This window comes from Lissotriton vulgaris, chromosome 7 (genome assembly GCF_964263255.1).
Source record: "Lissotriton vulgaris chromosome 7, aLisVul1.2, whole genome shotgun sequence".
Lineage (NCBI taxonomy): Eukaryota > Metazoa > Chordata > Amphibia > Caudata > Salamandridae > Lissotriton > Lissotriton vulgaris.
The window spans coordinates 157953961-157975131 of NC_141695.1; the positions used below are offsets into that span (position 1 = coordinate 157953961).

At 44.5% G+C, this 21171-nt stretch overlaps 1 protein-coding gene across 1 annotated transcript in view; it reads right to left on the reverse strand.

The window, feature by feature from the left end:
* The window catches only part of LOC147701052 (uncharacterized), a 46835-nt gene that overhangs the window by 17479 nt on the left and 8185 nt on the right, over positions 1–21171 (reverse strand). The window contains exons 2-3 of the mRNA XM_086929847.1: positions 3796–3909; positions 2622–2771 (exon numbers count right to left, since the gene is read on the reverse strand). Of these exons, the coding sequence (XP_086785973.1) occupies positions 2622–2771; positions 3796–3909 (264 nt within the window). The remainder of the gene's footprint in view (positions 1–2621; positions 2772–3795; positions 3910–21171) is intronic.

Below are 21171 nucleotides of genomic sequence, written 5' to 3' on the forward strand. Positions count from 1 at the left end.
CTTGCTCAACCCTTAGTAGCTATCAATGAGCAGGCAGGCTTAACTTAGGAGACAGGTGTGTGAAGCATTTAAAAACACCAATACATTAAATAAGCAAGACACAGCACACAATAAAAATCCACAACCAATTTATAACAATAGGAAAATATGTTATGATTAAAATTACATCAAAACGACAAACATCCAATATAGGGAACCAGGGATATGAATTTTTAAAGAATAAACACGTTCTTATGCTTAAAAACATATAGAGCCAACTTGCATCTGGTTGTGCTTGCCCAAAACTAGGTCAAGGTTTGAGACCGACCACGATGGAGCCCTGGTCGGATACACTAAGCGGGAGGCCCCAGTCAAAGTTTTACCGTAGCACTTAGAAACTTTTCTAGAGGATTTTCTCTCAACGTTGAGAGGTCCTCTCCAGGAGGCCGGATGTGGAGCAACTTCGTTGGCTTGGTTCAGCGGCAGCCCCCGGTCATTTCATGGAAGTCTTTTTGCTCCTGAGCTTCCAGCAGGATAAACCTAAAATCCAGGCCAGGTTGCAGTGCGAGGCAGTCAGCTTGACTCTTGACGTCAGGTGACGTCAGTCACCTTATGAAGCTTTTCACAAACGTTGCTACAAACTTCTTGGGTGTGGGGTACAGGAAGAGGGGGTATGCTTGGCTGGCATTCCTTACTGTCCTGCTCTCTTTGAAGCCCAGTTTGATTTACCCAGCCCCTGTCCTGGCCTGGTCTCTGCAGCTGTAGAGTTCCCCCCATCAGATAACCTGTCGCTGTGCAGGCCACTTATCACCTCATCAATCAGTTTGGCGAAGCCTGTTAAGGGCTGGCCAATCAGGGGAGGCTGCTAGAAGACTGGATTTTGGCTCCCTGAAAAGAAAAGTCGACAACTTCTTTTCTATATTAGTTATGATAATTTCAGTGGCAAGTTGTTGGGTTTATCATTACCAATCTTTTAAGCCCATGAAATATTATTTTAGCTCACTCCTGTCAATAGACACACTGCATTATAGTATCCCCAATTTATCATACGGCGCTAAAAGGCTACAATGGGGGAGGAAGGACATCATTGGTAGTTTTCCCTCACCAGGGCATATAAAACATATTTTAAAATGTCCCTGCTTATTTGTACATGGCACCCTATGCTGGAGCCACCTGGGGTAGACCTTAGAGGTGACTTATTGGTAAAATAATGTAGTTCAATACTTTGGAAATACATTAAATCCGAAGTCGAATTTGCGGGTAATTTCGATTTAAAAGCAGCTTGCAAAGCAGGCTGACTTTTTAAATGTCAGCAGGCAACACAGCAGCGCACACGTAAGTGCCTCAAAGCTGCTCGGCCTCTAAACCTACATGCCCTACCAAATACTAGGGACTTACATCTAATTACCATATACATTTTTAATCAGAGCAGTGTAATCGGGCCTGGTTATTAAAGCCCAGGGCCACCAGTATCAGTCTAAAAATGGGGGTGATCACAGCAAAAAAGATGACTTTCTCACATCTATCTTTCTGTCATGCCTTTCTCTTCTCTCTTGAGCACTACCTTGCCTCCTAGCCTCTGCAGCCTCTTTGGCTGTCTCCCTGGAAGGTGGTACTTCTGTATGAGCCAATATCTTCCGTCCTTCAGTTGAATACTGTCTGATCAGAGGGGACACACCCACATATGCATTTTGGTATGTTTAGTGGATGAGAACGCATATGTGGGTGGTGAAATTTGCTATTACTCAAAAGTGGGATGCAGAAATCATTGGAAATATAACCATTAGCACATTTAAATGTGTGGTCCTAATCTACCAATGGGTTAACGTCCAATCACTAAGGAGAATGGAACTCTACAAAACCCTAAAGAGGATTATGATTGTAGGAACAGTCTGAGTGCAGTTGTGAAGTATACAACAGTACAATGTAAAGTTATTAAAAAACAAAATAATAAAAACCAATATCTGAGACTTGAAATATTAGAAAACCTATTGAGTGTAAAACAATTTGATATAAATGTAGTTTACTGAAAAAATATTTTATTTTAAGTTAAAAAAAAAGATTAATTTGCTATAAACAGACTGAATTTTAAAAGAAAAATAAATAGGGATCCCCATAGTGAATCGTGGTAAGGGAACAGCATTGTAATTAGGGATGGGTAAAATATTTGCATGAGTTTTGGGAAAAGTGAAAGTTTTGGGTGGGAGGAGCGGGGAAGGTATGGGGATGGGTGACACCCTCAGAATTGAATTGGGGGGATTCACTGCTCTATGGGTGGAAAACAAAATTTTATTTTTGGAAAAACACACTTTCTAAGAATTTAGATTTTACTAACTGATAAATGGCATCCATCCTCTAAAACCTCAGATTAAACTGTTTATGTAAAACGGTTTCTAATAACTGTAATTCTCTTAATTGTTTTTTTCTGTATAATATTTTACAGCCATGACAAAGGGCTTGGTGTTTAATCTCTCTGACCATGCGGAACATCTGTGGTAGGTCTGCGGTAGCACATAGAGTGCTGGAATTGCAGATGCGGAACTACAACCTGTGGACCGCGCTTCCTTAGTGTAACAGCCAAGTTCCTCTTTCTTGAAAGTGATCTCAGTTGGAGGTGGTGTTGAAAAGTGGAAGATGCTTACCAAAGTCTGTATCGTTATTGCAGAAGTTGGTGTTGCAGTAGTTCTCCTGGAGCGACAAGCTGACTTTCCGCTTTGCAGTAATCTGTGTCACCTTATCTGGCCTTTCCCCATAGGCGCATGTCTTCTTGATGTTCAGGGCAGTGAGGAAAACTGCAGATGGAAAGAGTAACAAGAGAAATTTTATCAAATGCTTGATGCCTCATCAGGTTAGTGCTAATAGCTCCTAGAAACCTATTTAATGGTAATAGCTCACTGAAGCCAGGTCAGTGGTAGTAGCTTCCAGAAGCCTGATAACGAATGTCCTTACAGGCCACAGACTTTGGTAGGTCCTGGGCAGAGCCATTCACAAATCAGGCACACCTAACATGTGACTGGTTTTACCCGGTGAGAGTGGCCTTCCCTGTTTCCATAGCTCTGTAGATCAGCCCTCCTGCTTTACTAACACTTTCTCTCCTTCCATCACAAGCATCAAGACGCCAGAAATTTTAGGTGCTGTGTACACCATATGCTTATGGATACTGGTACACATGGTATATGTATGTTCATGGATGCTGCTATATAGTTAGGTTTAGCTTTTTACTAGGTCTGGGTAGTAAAATCCGCTCCGTTCACGGAATTTGGGTAATTTTGCGTTCTGCGGAGAACGCAAAATTGCCCAAAATTCTGCGTTCCGCGGCTTTGCAAAATCTTTTGCTTGTTTGCATTCTCAAAATGCGTGTTCACAAGATATTTCCCCTCGAGTACGCAAACAGCGATTGCTAACAGTAAAAAGGCATCGCGAGCAAGCAATTCAGCGTGCTCGCATAATTTCTGCATGTTCGCTGAGATTTTTTACCGTTTTGCGGAGATTTGCATCACGCGATTACACAAATTCCGCCCACCCCTACTTTTTACACTTTTTTAGAGCATCTTGTTATTTGCAAGAAAATATTGCACATAGTGGGGAAAAGAAACTCGTAAATATTTTCACTGAAAGTCATAGTAGGAAAATAGTTTGAAAGGACTTATTTGATTTCTGTGTTTTATTTTCCGTGACATTTTAAGAAATTGCCAATGGGCCATTCCTACCATCGCACGCACACCTGAGTTTAAAAGTTTTTTACATAGCAAGAGCCTAACAAGATTGAAGCACAACACATTGCAGCAGAACAGCAAGTGAAATAAAGTTACTTACAGACAGAGGCTTTCAGGACAGATGTCTTGCAGTACGCGTCAGGTCCATGGCAGCTTATCGGCGACTGATCACACTCTGCATCTTCCTCACAACCAAAGCACTCCAGGCTGTTAACTGGAAGAGAGAATATAAGCATTATCAGGACAGTTACACTCTACCATCTGATTGAAACCATTTTAGGCAACATCTAAAGGACCATATACTCAATCATGTCAAAGAATGTTCTTGTCTGCTTTTGGAACTCCAGATCTAAAAACATAGAAGCCCAGTCAAAACGAGGACCTGGTTGACAGCTGTGTGTTAATGAAAAGCCGCCCAATTGCTGAGAGAAATGATAAGCTAAAAAGAAAAATCCACCACAGGCTGAACACCCAACTAGAGGTCATTGCAAATACTGCCTCCATTCCTGAACTTTTCACATACAAATCAATGTTTTCATGTGTATTAGTCTAATTAGTTATGTGGAAGCAACTACAACATCCAGAATGCAATAGGTGATAACAAAAAGGTTCAAGCCTGGAAATCATGTCAGTAATTACTTTATATGGTAACCTTAATCCATCTATGGAATTCTCTGCACCATTGGCATACTATGGTGGTTTGGAGTCATTGGGTGGACATTCATTCTCTTTTAGCATTCCTCACAGACATTGAAGTATGTTCTGATACTATTCAAATCAAAGGCAGAGCATCTTGGGGAGTAGACATAATTCTTCCACTGTTCCAGATTTAGTCTATGATTTAGAAGTCACACCGTGTTTCAGGCACAGGCATCTAACCCTCCTTACTCATCTTATCATAATCAGTTTTGGCAATGATTCAATCATGCATTTAAACCCTGATTTAAAATATATTTTCTCTAAAGCAGACTCTTCTCAGTGGCTCTCCTAACTTGTTCTTCTTGGAAGCACATCTTGTTTACAGGTGGTTGGTAATAAAGTGTGGGCAGAAAATACGTTCCGCTCGCGGAATTTGCGGATTTTCCATGATTTCACGATCCGTGAATCTAGCGAAATCGCAGAAAATCCGCGAATTCGTGAGCGGTACGAATTTTCATGGAGGCACTTACAGGGTTACAGCAGCAGGTGCACAAGTTGAAGTTAATTTCTTTGTAACCATTTACAAAAGGGTTACAAAGAAATGTTCTTCAACTTGGGTACCTGCTGTAACCCTGTAAATGCTTCCTGAGCGGCGCCTCGTTGCCTACTTGCAACTATTCTCTGACCCTGCTCTGACCCTCGAAGCAGGGTCAGAAAATAGTTATAAGTAGACAACGAGGCTCCTGTCACAAAAATTAAACCTCAACAGGAAGCACTTACAGATACAAATAATTAAAGCAGGTGCCCGAGTTGAAGCTCAAATTCAGTAACTCCTTTATCAGCTAAAAAATGAGCGCTTTGTCGAGGCTGGGCAGGTGTGCGTTCTCCCCATATCTACCGTCAAAAATTAGCCATAATGCTTGATGGAGGCCTTTGCATCCTTGACTTTCACGGGCGCAATACCCATGACCATGACCTTCTTTCTCGTCATCTGCTGCTCTGATCGGTGTCTGACCTTTTAAACACACACAAGAGGCATGTGAACTCACGTTGAAGCCCCCCCCCGTTTGGCTCCGCCACTCACACTAGAGGTGTGCACCGTCTTCCCGCCCTTTACACACTATGATGGACAGCTCACGCAAGGGACCCCTGCCAGCGCGATTGCAAAGTTACATACAAATAGTCACTGGAGGCAACTCTTCTGGCCCTTTACGCAGCTGTAGTGTAGGAAAAGCACTATACACTTCCCCAACGAGGTAGCACTTTTTAGCCAGTAGAAAGTACTCCAGTTAAGTATGGTGCAAATCGCAAAACAATCTGCGATTTTGTGGGGAAATCCACGAATTCGTGGATTTTTTGTGATTTCGCGAACCGCAAATTCGCTAAATTTGCCCATGCTTATTGGTAATGAGGCATCACTAGAAAAAGCCTCTCCCCACCTGTTTTCTCAGCTCTATATAAGAATTCTGAGTGATGCCACCAGGTAAGAATATGGTTGGCACCCGTACTAGATAAAATCCCGGCGATTTATATAAGCATGAAATCAAAGTCTGGGCCCTTACATTAATTCTCTATGTAATGCCCTAGCAGCAGGTGCAGATTTTCCGGATAGCTGGGGGGGTGCGGAAATCGTACTAATTTTTAAAAAGGGCAATAGGAATGAGCCAGCAAACTATCGCCCCATTAGTTTAATGGATATTTTACAAAAAAATCTATGCAAGGCACATTTTAACACGTGTGAATATATGGATAGAGGAAAGTTCTGTACTCACTAAGTTCCAATCTGGCTTTAGACCCAGAATAAGCACTATAGATCAGGTTTTTAGACTTTGCTGCCTAAATTGGAAATATGTCCACATAAGGAAAGGGCATCTTTACGTTGCATTTGTAGATCTTAGGGCTGCCTTTGATCTCGTTTCACGCAAACTCTTATGGGAGTCTTTATATTCTGAAGGGCTTCCGGTTTGTCTTCTGCAACAGATTATAAGGTTGCACAAAAATAACTATGCCAAAGTAAGATGGGGGCCAAACGGCGAACTAACAAATGCTATCCCAATTAAGCGAGGAGTCCGCCAAGGATGTGTGCTGGCTCCCACATTATTCTCAATGTTTGTCAATGACATCCCATCATACTTAGAGGGCTGTAATATTGACGCACTGAAACTGAATGGAGAAAGGACCCTTTTGAGGTTGCCAACAAGTACACCATTAATACCTCTAATGCTTGACCTAAACATGAAGCGCACAGATCATTATGCTACTCTGAGACCATTATCACTATGGGTGAGACTCTGGTGTACACCTGAGCTAGTCTATTATACAAATGGACTTAAGGAAATAATGAAACTAGACCTGAATACTTCAAATATTTGGCTAAAACATGTGCGCACATGGTTAAATAGAATTGGGTTGGCACAGTTTTGCGAAGAGCCTTTGAGCTAGACGCAAAACTCGAAAAAATTGCTGAAAACGGCCTTTTGGGAATACATTGATCATAGCTTGTCAAATGACCAAGCAGGTGGAACCTTGACATGAATTTTCTTGTTTTTAAAGACAGTCCCCGTTTTGAACAGTTTTTAGATGAGGTTCAACCACCCCTGGCTAAAACCTTATATATGAAATTCAGGCATGGAAATTTGAAAACTAACAAGACCATGGCCAGGTGGACAAGCACTTGTAAAGAAAAGACTAGTGATCTATGTACTATGTGCCAAAGCAACTCAAAAGAAGACAAGTCTCACATCCTCTTTTTTTGCCCAGCTTATGAGGCGGCCAGGAAAAGATGGATTAAGCCTCTTTGTCTTAACTTAGGAGTGCGCTCATATAAAGAAGCTGAAAGGATCATCAAGACTGATACTAGGCAGATGATAGTTTTTGATGTTAGCAGGTTTCTATTTGCAATAAGCTTTGTACGTAACAAAGTGGGCCTGAAGCTATACATGGAACTGTAATGTAATTTCCTTTTTGCATTTGAATATATAATGTTGTTACTATTTTGTGCTCACCAAATTGTCTATATATATTCACAAATTTTTAAGTTACTCGCAATTGGAAAAAATGATGAGATGAATTTAAGCAATGTTTCCTATGTGCTTTTTATAAATCGATGCCTTTTTAACTAATTTATATCAAGATTTTATTGTACTGATTTTCCTAACCGTATCCATGTTATCTCCAAAATCTTTAATTCCTCCATATAGATTTTGTACTATGTAATGATTGTTTTTATATATCTTTTATGGCTCTATTGTGCCCAAATAAAGATTATAAATGAAATGAAAAATAAATCAATATGGTTGTGGAGCTGCAGCAAATGGCCCAAGACCCCCATGTCATTTTAAGCAAGCCAGTCCACCCCCCTTTTCAGGCCAGGTTTCTCTGTGTAACACAATGGCAGTTCTGCACGGAAGGTGGCACCGATTGTTGAAGCGTACTCACTGCTCATTTGTATTGTGGGCATTGGAAATGTGATCCCCCCTTTCATGGTTAAATTCCAGTTGCCAACTGTATTGACTTCAAAAACACCATACTGCCTAGACATTGTAGAATTGTTGTCACAAAGGTTTGGTGCCTGAAACTATTCCCACCATGCAAGCAGGAGCCACCTTGGGGGGAAGCAACCACCAATGTGGCGCGGTGCTTACATGGGGCGGACCTTCCTCCTCCAATATAGGGATGAATAGCCCAGCCACCATGCACATAATCAGACACATGCCTGTAATTACCAAGAAGCTGTAAAAACCACTTCATGCCATGCTTCCACAAATATTCTGACTGTTTGTACTGTAATTTTGAGTCTGTGCTCTGGTAAGCTTCTATCTGTCCCAGTGAATGTACCCTGGCCCCCAAATATCAGACCTGTCAACTTGAAAATACAATGTGCTGTGTGAAGAGGGGGCGTGGCCTTGGAGGGGCAGATCTTTATACCTGGCATTGCTTGAGAGGCCCATCCACCCCTGTCTCCTAGCCCCATCGACCTCCTTGCCCTCCCCGCACCCCCTCCCCCAACAAAAGGTTACTGAGGCTGCTGCCAATGTTCTGGGGTGTTTTCACACCCTAATGGACAAAAGCTGCCTGCAGTCTCAAAAGAACATCTGGCTATCCACCTTATACAGTGGTTTCCAGCTAGTTTTCCCCACCACTGTACCATCATGCCAACGTGCTCCCTGACACCGTGTACATTGTTCCTTGCTGTGTGACCATGTGAAGGGAGTTGATATCGTGTGACACACATTGGTACCACACAAGTTGGTAGGTCTGCAATATGACAACTGTCTAACTTTCAGATGAGGCGACTGAAGAATGATACGGAAATAAACAGGCAACAGTGTAAATAATGTTAGATGTTACATTTGTGCCCCGGCATGAATTAACACCACACACATCAGTGACTTTAAAAGCATAGCTTCAAGACTGCCACTCTAGCCCTGAACTGCTGTGAGTAAAGCTACAGAATATACCTGTCAATAATAGGCTTTAGCTAAGTCACATACCGGTACTACAGCCCAAAAGGCCTTGATGCATAATGTACAAACACGCAAAATGTCTAATGTTAACGTTAGTGTAAGCTGTGTCATCCTTTACCTAAGATAAAATCATATTTGTTGATAAAGTACAGTTTTCGATGAGTCAAATTAGGAAATAGCTACAGAGCTATTCACTGTGTTGTTGGGCCTCAGGCCCACATGCTGAGAATAATGGACACAGACACCAGGTTGTATGGCACAGCAACTAGCCACGAGCATATGCACCTGGGCCCTTTTATTGGCAAAGCCATGTCACTCGTGACACCCGTGATGGATGGGTTGGGTGCAAGTGTGTCCAGCCCTCAAGGGAGTGGCTGGGAATACAGATGCCTGCTAAACACTAGAACGTGTCCTGCAGGACACTACATTCCTCCCAAACTTTATTGAAAACAAAAACAAAACATTAGACCAACCTGTGGGGACAATTAACAGTCAACTAAACACCACAGGGTCCATCAACCGAGAAGACTTCAGTCATGGGCTGGTGACTCTGCCCACTGCAGGACCATCTCGGCGGGCACTCGTAGTTAAACCTGAGGGGTTGGGGACACGACCGCTGGCTTGAAGACGTCCGCTGCATACCGTCAGCACACTGACGATGACTTGTCTTACAGCCCTGCGTGGCTCCACTCTGCTGACGTCGAGGATGGTCTGTGGTGAGTTCTAACAGTTCATACAATGGGATGCGTCATGAGTATGGATGGAGTCCATGGTGAGAGTTCACTGAGGCTTTGCCTGAGTGACTGTCTCTGTTGAACTGCTTGGCTGTAACCAAGGACCTGTCGGTGGTGCAATGTCTCTTCTCACTTTCCCGCCTGGGGAGGCCTGGTGTCGGGTTGCAACAGGACTGCAGGAGGGCTGCGCTGTTGCTGCTTGTGTGCCGACTGGGGGCAGCAGCAAGACCACTAATGAGCCATTACTTAGTCCCAAGCACAACCCTCAAGGGAGAATGAGTCTTGGCCAAGACATGCTCTCGCTGCCGCGGTTCAGGAGTAGACAAGGTTCGCAGGTAGCCTCTGGTTCTTGTCAGCTGGTGCGGCAACAGTGTAGGACTCCAGTCCATCTGTGCTCTGGAAGTGATGGTGTTTGACACATGTGATGAGGGCTGGCGTGATGGCAGTTGTGTGCTGTTCTAATATTTCTCAAAAATGTATTTCAGTATATTTAATTAATGTTACATTTACTGAATAGATGATTTAATTAAAAAAACATATTTGGCTCTGCTTGCAAGCATGGAAGGTAGTTTAATTAGTTCTGTCAACAGTCTCCTGATGCCAGAATTATTGTCCTACACCATCGGAATATTATTTAGTGTTTTCTCCTGACATGAGAGAATTTTCAGTGCCCTGCAAATTTTAAATTAAGCCCCTAATCATTATATCTAGGCTGTGGGGTTTTAGGTTTAAACCTATAATAACTGATAAAAATCCCACTGAAAGAAAAATAGCCCTCACCGGTGAAAACATATAAACACTGAAAAACACCTGCACAACCACAAACTAAATGCCATTCAAAGAAAGGAAAAAGAAAGTGAAAGAGTAATTATGTTCTTACTATATAACTTTGTTATAGAAGCTAGCAGTAACAAAGACTGGCTAACATTATTCTGCTTGAGTTTTGTTCTTTAGGGATGCCACTAAAATATTGTTTCTTCTTCCTTGTTACTTTTTTCAGTTTTATGGCCTTTGGTCTAAGAATGCAGGGTCTAGTTTCATGTTTTAGGTCTAGTTTAATTATTTCATAAACTGTAGAGAATCAGGACATATCAAACTCATATTTGATATTTTGGCTGCATTTGATTCTTTCACTGATAGGTAAAATGGCTAGTTTCATAAAATCTTTCCTACTATGTGTCATCACATTTACCCACAGATAATGGGTAAAAACCCTTAATACATCAGAATGACGGTTCTCAGCCCAAGGGGCTATGAATGCTGAGAGGGCCCTTTCACAAGAGTTTACATGGGAAGGAAAGTGCAAGCGCGCATGACCAAAGACTCACCGAAGAAGTATTGTAGGGTGTACCACAATAAGATTAATTTGCAAAAATCTCTTTCGACCTCAAATACACTATACATACACTGTCTATATACCATGTTTTTTCAGTGCAGAAAGCAAGCAATGATAAAAGCAAAACGTTCAATAAACACCGGAAAAACACTTTTTCTGTTGTTTTTAGTGGCGTGAAAATGTGTAACCACTGATAACAACTGTTTTTTAAAATACTGAAAACACTGAAAAAACCCCACCAGAATTTGCCAAAAATAGAAACTGAAAACAGGACAGCCTAATTATATCTTACTTCAAGGGACGGAAGCAAGGTCCAAGTCACCCGAAAAAGACATTAGCGTGGTGGCCACTTCCCCTTCTGCCGTCAGTGGCATTCTCACCATGGGGAGAGTGAGGAAGAGGACTTGGGCCAACTCGTATGAGATGGGGGTAGTCTCTGAGTCTAGGTGTCACAGTGGCTCCTTCATCTGCTTTTGTCGCTGCTGGAGTCTCTTGCTTTACCAAGATGTAAAGGGGGCGCCAGGCCTCGGTTTGGTGCCAGGCGAAGAATGCAATGCAGTTTGGGAGATCTGAAGATTTACACAGCAAAGAATTTTCTTTTTTTCAATCAAGAGAGACACAACAACATCTCTGTTGGAATTGTAAACAGCGAATGGTGACGACCTGAGTCCATCCTCCACACAGAGACTTTTTCTTAAAGTAGGAAAAGAGCTGGGAGAACTGGGGGGTTGTGTCAACAACATTCTATTGATTGATTCCTTCTGTACAGAACATAAAATACTCTGAAGAATTTACAGTCACAGCCTAGATTGTAAGCTATAGTGAGTACCCTATAACCATCTTTGGTACAAAAGGCCAACAGGTATAGGTGATAACAAGATGATTTTAAGAGTCAAGTACAGTCCTTATGAAGGCATTACTAGGTCAGAGTTGAGAACAAACAGGAGAGGGTAGACAATTGTGGAAGTGATCGATGTTCCCCACCACTGTTGATACAGGGAGTAAGCTTAAGTTGAACTAAATCAAAGGATATCTCCTAGGTTTAATATCGCTGTGGTATTTCTGGCCCTCTAGGTCTTTATAAATGTAGACATTGATGCCGAACAGTATGAGGAGAGTATTCAAATCTAGAGTTAAAGAATTATTAATGAAGAATTCCAAGATATATCTGTGTATTTGTTATGTTATGTTATAGGGTTTTATATAGAGCTCAGCTGCCCCAGCCAAGGGGCGTCCCGGCGCTTTCAACAGGAAGAAGAACTAACTGCTGCGGCGAGAAAGCTTAACATAACTCAACATAACAGCCGCCAGAAGCCTACTTTAAAGGAAAGAGGTGGGTTTTAATGGCCTTCCTAATAGTCAAGACATTTATTTATTTTTTATTTATATAAAATTTGTAACGCGCGCAGTTACCCAGGGGCATCCCGGCGCTGTGAACACAGACACGAAAGGCTCTTACTCAATCCTACACCGGAAACAAGTGTGTTTTAAGTAGTTTCCTGAAGTGCAGGATATTGGGCTCAGCGCGGATCTTAAGGGGCAAGGAATTCCAGTGTGACGCTACTTGCACCGAGAAGCGTCGGCCCCCAGAGCGAGCTCTTTTTACTCTTGTGGTCTGCATCAGATGTCTTTGATCCGAGCGCAATGGGCGTGTGGGCTTGTAGGGGCGTGCCATAGAAGACAGAATAGAAGGGCCCCTGCCGTACAAGATTTTATGGGCCTTACATAGCGCCTTAAATTTCACCCGCTCCTTAACAGGGAGCCAGTGGAGCGCTTTCAGGGCGGGGGCAGCTGATTGTCTACGCGGCACTTCCATTAACACCCTCGCTGCTGCATTCTGCACCTGCTGAAGGGTTTTGAAAGTTGCTTCTGGGGCGCCCAAAAATAGTGCATTCCCGAAGTCAAGCCGCGACAAAATTAGGCCGCGAATCAAAAGCTTCCTAGAAGAATTAGGGAGCAGAGGTAGCACTTTGCGAGCAGATCGCAGCAAGCCAAAGCATACACCCGCGGTTTTCCTAGCATTGGTCCTGAAGGATAGATCTTCCTCCAACCAAGCCCCCAAGCTCTTGATTTCCTTCTTGGGGGATGGTGGATCACCCAGGGACCGCGGCCAGCAACTGGTGATGAGAGAGGGACAGGCCTTGTCCAGCACCATCAGCTCAGTCTTGTCACCGTTGAGCTTCAGCGCGGACTGAGACATCCAGCGATGAACATTGGAGAGACAGTCATGAAGGACTTCGGGTTGTTCTTCCAGCTGGGTGAGGCCCACAACCAGCTGCGTATCATCAGCATAGCTGATGATCTTCACTCCTGAAGGGGAGACCACTCTTTCAAGGGGAGCCATATAGGTGTTAAATAAGGTAGGGCTCAAAGATGAGCCCTGCGGGACTCCACATTGAAGAGGGAACAAGGTGGACTGTTCTCCCCCTTCCCATACTTGATAGGACCGGTCTGAGAGGAAGGGTTTCAACCATTTAAGGGCCATCCCTTTAACACCCACCTCTGCCAGCCATTGGAGGAGCACCTGATGGTTAACGGTGTCAAAGGCCGCACTCAAGTCCAGGAGGATCACTAAGCCTCGTATTTGGACCGGCAATGAGTTCCACAGTTTGGCTGCGAGATAGCGGAAGGAGCGATCGCCCGCCTGGGAGCGCCTGGGAGCGCTTCACCCGCGGAACCGCTACCAGGTGCTGCCCTAGAGAGCGCAGTGCTCGCAGAGGAATGTATGGGGTCAACAGAGTACAGAGCATCTGAGGTGTAGCGAGTTTCAAGATCTTAAAAGAGAGACAAAGAGTCTTAAATTGGATCTGCTCTGCCACAGGGAGCCAATGCAGTTTTCGAATGGTATCGGCAATAGTATGGAAACGTGGAAGTCCTACCAGAGCTCTGGCCGCTGCGTTTTGTGTACGCTGCATCCTCATGATCTCCGCTTGGTTGACCCCCAGAAGCAAGGAACTGGCATAATCCAGGCGGGAGAGAATAGTCGACTGGACTATCAGCTGGCGGGTTGGTGGATCGAAGAATTTCAAAATAGGTCTAAGACCCCGTAAAAGACCAAAACAAGTCCCTGCCACTTTTTTAGTGTGAATACAAAAGCTAAGGGAGGAATCTATCCACACCCCTAGGTTTTTTACTTCCTTCTTGGGTCCCGGGGCCTTGCCCAAAGTATTCGCCCACCAGTGCTCACCCCAGAGATTGGCATTCGTGCCAACTAGTAAAACTTCTGTCTTACTGCATTTAATTTAAAGTAATTAGCATTCATCCAGTCCAACACGGCCATCAGACCATTTCTAAACCTGGAGGCATTCAGGGTAGTGCCATCCGCCAAAGCAACCACAAGCTGCGTGTCGTCCGCATATGACACCATTGAGAGTTCCCATTGCCTGGCGACCGCAGCCAGTGGCTGGACATAAAGGTTGAACAATATGGGGCTTAGCGCCGAGCCCTGAGGTACCCTCTGCTCGATAGGTCATTCCTGAGATAGAAAAGGGGGAGTGGAGACACAGAAGGATCTTCCGGTGAGAAAGGATCTATACCCCTCCAAAGCCAGGCCCGAAATTCCTGCTTCTTCCAGACGATGAAGCAGAACACCATGCGAGACCGTGTCAAAGGCACTCAGATCCAACAGGATCAGTGCCGCCGTTTGTCCAGAGTCAAGAATGGTCCGCAAGTGTTCGGTCATGGCTAAGAGCGCTGTCTCTGTACTGTAGCCGGAGCAGAAGCCATTTTGCGTTGCATCCAGAGCGTTGTTGGAGCACAGGAAGTTTGTAAGAGTGATATTAACATGTGCCTCCACCACATTTGCCACCCAGGGAAGAAGGGAAATAGGCCTGAAATTCTCAGGTTTGGTGGAATCCAAGGTTGGCTTTTTAATTATGGGGGATATCCACGCCTGTTTCCATTGTGCCGGCACCACGGCGGACAAGAAGGAAGAATTGATTATCTGACGAAGGGGAGTCAGAAAGAGCGAGGAAGTTTTTCTAAATTGGGCGGGCTTTAGATGGTCGGCCGGGGAACCAGACTTAATTTCTCCACTCAGTCTATTGAGTTCCTCATAGGAGATCTCAGGGATGGCTATAAGCCTAGAGATCGGCCCTGGTCTGGAAGGGGTGGAGATGCAAGAAATTGACGTGGGGGGAAAGGACCTATAGATTGCACGTACTTTCTCCACAAAGAAGGCGGCCAGTTCTTCACAGTGCAATTCTGAAGTGGTTACAGGTGCTGAAGATTTCCTGGCACTAAGGTCTTTTAAGATTTTAAAAATACATTTAGCAGGATTCGGGCGAAGCCTAATCTCATTAGCATAATAGGCCACCGCGTCTTGCAAATGGCTCTATGGTAGATTTTAAGTTCCGCCATGTAATGTGTTTTTTTCCCAGATCATAATCCTTCCTCCAGTCACGTTCAATTATTTTACACGACTTCCTTAGTGTAGTCAGGGTGTCATTGTACCATGGACTGGACTCTTGAGAGCAACCCTTAAACCAACTTGCCGGGATAAGAGAATCAAGTGCCCTTGTTATCCAGGTGCAAAACGTCTCGTAGCCTGACTCAACATTGTTAAAAGGTTCCAGAGGGTCCGCCCTAAGCAGGGCATGAAAGTCTTCTAATCTTAGTTTCCGCCATGGTCGCTTATAAACAGGTCGTTGGGTGGCCCTACCCAACGGTTCTAATAAGGGGAGGGTCATTTCAACCAGCATATGGTCAGACCAAACTACCGGGGTGGGGACCGCCACAATGGCAGCTTCAATGTTAGAGAAGATGGGATCTAACAAATGGCACCCGCTATGTGTGGGACTTGTGACCAGTTGGTAAAGCTGAAATGCTGCTAAATCTGCAAGCAGGCTGCAGATGGTCTTGTCTTGGGCAAGATCAAAGTGAAGGTTTAAATCTCCAAAGATGTTAAAATTAGCAGTCCCCACAGCAAGTGTCCCTACTGCCTCCAGGAGAGCATTTTTAAAGCTACTGGCTAGTCCAGGCGGCCTATACACCAAAATCCCAGAGGGGGTCTAGTGTGGTTCACCAAGATGCTAAAGCGAGCACATTCGCATCCATCCATATCAAGTTTAAAGAAGAGGCAGGAGTAACAGGATTTAAAAATCACTGCGATGCCACCTCCCCTCGTCTCCCTATTTATCGTGCAAATTGAGTCATCTGAAGGTAGAGCCAGATTAGGCTCAGCCACCATATCCTCCTTCAATCACGTCTCTGTCAGGAAAAATATATCAGGGCTTTCATCCATAATAAGGTCATAAATTTCAGCATGATATTTGGCTAATGATCTTACATTCAGCTGTATAATTTTTAGCCGATGCTGGGGACAAGTGGCGGGAGGGGTGAGAGTGCCACCGGTATAGGGAGGGAAAACATGCCACATACACAGTTAGTAGGGCCACTCAAATGTGTAGGGATGTTATGTTACACTGGTTTCCTAGCGGGTTCATAGCTAGTAAAGTTTCCCCTGAATAAGTGTAACCACCCAGCTCGTCTCGGCCAGCATTTCTGGCGAGAGGCGACGTATTGGCGTGGACGGGCGCAGACGGGCTTGCCTTTGGCACACCGCTGGCGCTCCCGCTGCGCGCGTCCGCATCGCGTTTGGAGGATCATCCCTTTTTATACTCGGAAGCCAACTAACCTGCACAATGAGCTAAGACGGAAGTCGTACTCACTTCCGGTGTGTGCTGCAGGTCCGTCTTCCCTCCACATCAATCTGACAAACGTCAGCGGTGGACCGGGGAAGCGGAGAGAAAGGTATGAAATTTAAAAGCAGTTTTTTTTAAAAATAAGCAACAATGCAACAATTCTCCCAGAGTTGACTAATGAAGCCCTTCGCGCATAGCGCAGCAACAAGCGTCTACCTTGCTTTGATGAATATAACTTGTACGAATATATATGTATGGGGACTTTTACATTGGAAAACTTGCTAAGAGCACTGATCAACATTTTGGGTTAGTGCCTTATGCAGGCTCGTCTCTTGAGTAAATTTTACTTTTTATATTGAGCAGTTTTCGACAGCGTGGACAAGACCTCAGAGTATTACGGTGTCAGGAGCACCTGGACTGAATTTACACATGTAAGATACAGGCTGTTATGGGCCATGGAAAGGGATGCCATGAAAAGTGCATAGGGGTAGTGTGTAAAACACAATTAGAAGGTGGCTTTAGGGGCATTAGTAATTAATGTGTCATACTCAAAAATACTTTAAATTAATCCAAAATTGCATCAAGAACAAAAAAAATGTTCCAAATTCCTCCCAAGGCTCATTGAAGGAAGGAGAATACTACCTGCATCAGATATGGGGCGAGCCATTTGAATATATTTGGACAGGACAAACTCCTTTCATTCTTCTCAATCTGTACGCTATTTTGATGGAAATGCAAAAGGAATGACACAGTCTACAATAAAATTCAAGTACGTGGGTACAATTTGCTATAATAGCAGTATATAGATCGGCAGGACAAATGACACCTTCTAACATAAAGGGCCACTCGACAAGAGAAACAGATGGCTCATGGGCAGAATTGTGCCTGCATTTAAGCAAAAGAAAGGGAGCTTGCTATATCCTCAGTTGAAGTAAGTAAAGTAAATCTTTATTGTATGATTACCTAAAATAATTTACAAAGACCATCCTATGTTGCAATGTTAAAGCAGGAATCAAATATGAAACTCAGTCGATAAAGTATGTAATGAGGAAGTGTATAGGTGAATTATCACATGCATTACTTACAGGGGACATTCATTACTCACTCCAGGACGACATTCCAGGACGTGGCCATAATGCCAACATGGATTAAAAGGGAACGGGAGGGGATAAGATATTCAACATAAAATACTATATGGAGGATATGAGGTGCAGCCCTGCCAAGTGCCACGCATCATGGGTTTGACTAACGCTTTTCAGGGCGTGTCCCGCGAACACCGGGCAGAAATGCATTACTCCCTGAATCCAAGCTCCTTCTTTCCTTTGTGTTCCTGAAGGCAATCAGCAAACGTTGTCAGTTTGCTCTTCCAAGGTGCCAAGGCAGAGGACAGGTCGAATAAAGGTGATGTTTCCATTTACACAGCTGAATTTTTGAGGCTGGGGCCTGAGTTGAGCCCCCTGCCCCTTCCTGCTAGTTACTGGCAAATCTGAATCCAGGCAGGCTGCATACCTATGTGTACCCACCTGCCAAGGCACATTAAACTCTTGTAATGGCAAGCACATCCAGACGGTGCCAGCTGGAAGGGGGGAAGCAAAGCAGAGATATCGAGTAAGGTGACTAGCTGAAGGCCTGTTCACCCCCACTCTAGCACCCTCACCTTCACCCTGAAAAACAGGAATACACATGAGCTTGGAAGACGGTTACCCGCAGCAACAGGGAGCAGTGCCTAATGACCCATGCAGAAACTCCCAGCCCAAGTGAAACGTCCGAGAAAAGTTTGGTTCAAATTTAATTATTCATATCCTGATAAGCAAAATTCTTTGTCAGCGCCTTGCATTTGGTCATTTTGGTGGGCCTTGCATTTGGTCATTTTGGTGGGGTTTCGGAGCACAAAATGTAGGAGGGAAAGGGAAGGAGACATACAAATGGAAAGGTAAATCGGGCAAAAGAGGACAAAGAAATACAAGCGCAGGAGAGAGTGGTGCAATGGAAAAACTGGCGAGAAAGACAAAATGGTGTTAGAGGACAGATTAGGATGGAAAGAGGGGAGGAAAATAGAGAGGAGGAAAGGAAAGCAAGAGACATGGCAGAGGCAGAGAGTGGCCTTTCACTTCCCTGGATCACCTCCAGAAGGGGCAGAGCCCAAGGCCTTGTAAAACAAGGAGCACGAGCCACTCAGCATCCACCAGGAATGGACCACATCTGAAAATGTCAGCATCTCTTACAGCAAGCAGCCACCGACTGCTACATTATGGTTTTTTTGGGCAGGGAGTTTCTATTATTCATCACCCATCTTGCCCAGAATCTTTCACCCTCACAGGGCTCAGTGGGGCACAAAGGGAAGAACATATAGGCCTTCGTTGCGAGTGAGTGGCCACTTTCCATTCGCACTGAGGTTGCCGCTCTCTCTTTTTCAATCTCAGTGGGAAAATATTGAGGGCAACGATTATGCGCCCCATGCGCCATGTCAGAAAAGGGATAGGTTAGTTACCTCACACTTCAGGAGTGCTGGCGCACTTTTACACCATCATATACCACAAAAGGTGTATTTTAGGATATTGATCTCATTACACGAACATCACTAATTTGTTCCACTCACTATAAAGTGTCACTCAAAGTGTCACGCATAGGTTTTTTAAATGTCACACATAAATAGTTTGCAAAATGTCACACATAGGCAGTCTGACAACTTGCCATCTACGGAAGCGGAAGGAAGACACCTCCTGCAGGAGGCAGCCCCCTGTAGATAAGGGCTGCGATGGGAGAACTCGTTGGCGCGTGGTAACGAGGCAGGGACTCGGTATGTCGCACTGGCAGAGAGAGGCTGCTGTGACAGTGCGAGCTGCCTGCGTCTGCACTTCGGAGCTGTGCATGCGGGCGGGGTCCCTCTCCGGCGCGAGCTCACCTGGGAGGCACTTCCGGGAGAAACAGAGAGTAAACAAACGCATCCGCCCTCTTCTGCACAGCCGGAGGCGACGATCCCTTCTAGGGTGCCAGGCCGGGCTGACCTACCGGGCATAGGGAGTTTCCCCGGAAGGGTGGGGCGGCTTTTGTTACTTGGGGCAGGGGTTGTAGCTGTGCAGCAGTTTTAAAGTCACTTCAAAGTTCCTTGAATGTTTCGAGGCAACAATAAAAGTGCCATGATAGCTCTTGTGATTAATGTACCTGCTGGAGAGAAATCAGAGATTTGTCTAGAGGCAGTTTTGACTCATCTAAAGGTAGCTCATAGGGTTAATATACCTGCTGCAAAGAGCGTGTACTATGCAGATTACAGAACAGTACTGTATGTGCATAGGGCAGTGGGTTGCTGCTTTTTTTACAGACATTCTTTTGTTACTGTGCAGTTCATAAATTACAGTCGTAATCTAGGCTAGAAAGCATTTTTTTTTGTCCCAGTCTTACATTATCCTAATTTTGCTAAAAAAAGGTTTGTTTAGAAATAAATTAATTTAGTGAAGTCAATCCTAACCACTGTGTTACATTCTGAATTCTGAGTTTGTGCTTCTCCAGACCAAGCACTTTTAAAAAATGCTCACCTGTATGGATGACGTGAATACTGCGCCTCATGGTCCCCTTTGTTTTACGTAACATTTTCTATACACTGATTTACATACGTATGATTAATTGTCTCTGTATGTGTGTGCTCTGCCAACATGCTCCAACACTCTACACTGGTATGAGATATGCTATATACCAAATTAAATACATTTGAAAGAGGGACTACGGAGAGAAGAGAGGCACTGTTGGAGGGTGTTAGTGAGGGAATAATGAAGAGCCCCAGTAAAGATTGCTGTATCCTGGTGGACTGTAAAGTCATTTAATATGTTTTGAAAACTAATACAATTGAATATATAATAAAAAAATGTGTTGTGGGGTGCACCTTGTTTTCCCAAATTTGTGTACTGTAGAATCCCCTCAGACCTCCTTGTACTTGTGAGTCTTACTCGCTATGCTTGTTAGATATGCAGTGTACGGAGGCAGGTGTGACAAAATTCGCCCGGTCTGCTTTGGGCCTCAAGCCGCCCCTGGGAGGGTGAAACAGTGCTGTTATCAACATAAATTATTCTGCCTCACAGTTGACAGTTTCTGCTAAGATGTGTGTAACTGGTACTGCCAGAACATACTGCTGACTCCACCTAGAGGTATCAGTTCTCTCCCTCTCAGAACTGGGCAGTAACTTCCTGCCTGTGAGAACCTGTTAATTAACAGCACTTTAGACTGGCCTTTGAAGACTCAGCCAGGGACATCTGCCAACTTGGGCCTTACTAACTCCACAGGAACCTGGGCCTTACTAACTTCACATGAACCTGGGCTTTACTACCTCCACAGGAACCTGGGGCTTTCTACCGCCACAGGAACCTGGGCCGTACTACCTCTACGGGAACCTGAGCCTTACTACCTTCACCGGAACCTGGGCCTTACTACCTCCACAGGAAGCTGGGCCTTACTACCTCCACAGGAAGCTGGGCCTTACTACCGCCACAGGAACCTGGGCATTTCTACCTTCACCGGAACTAGGGCCTTACTACCTCCACAGGAACCTGGGGCTTTCTGCCGCCACAGGAACCTGGGCCGTACTACCTCTACGGGAACCTGAGCTGTACTACCTCTGCTTCCCAACTTCTATGACCATAAAGTGGTAGTGGTAGGATTTTTCAG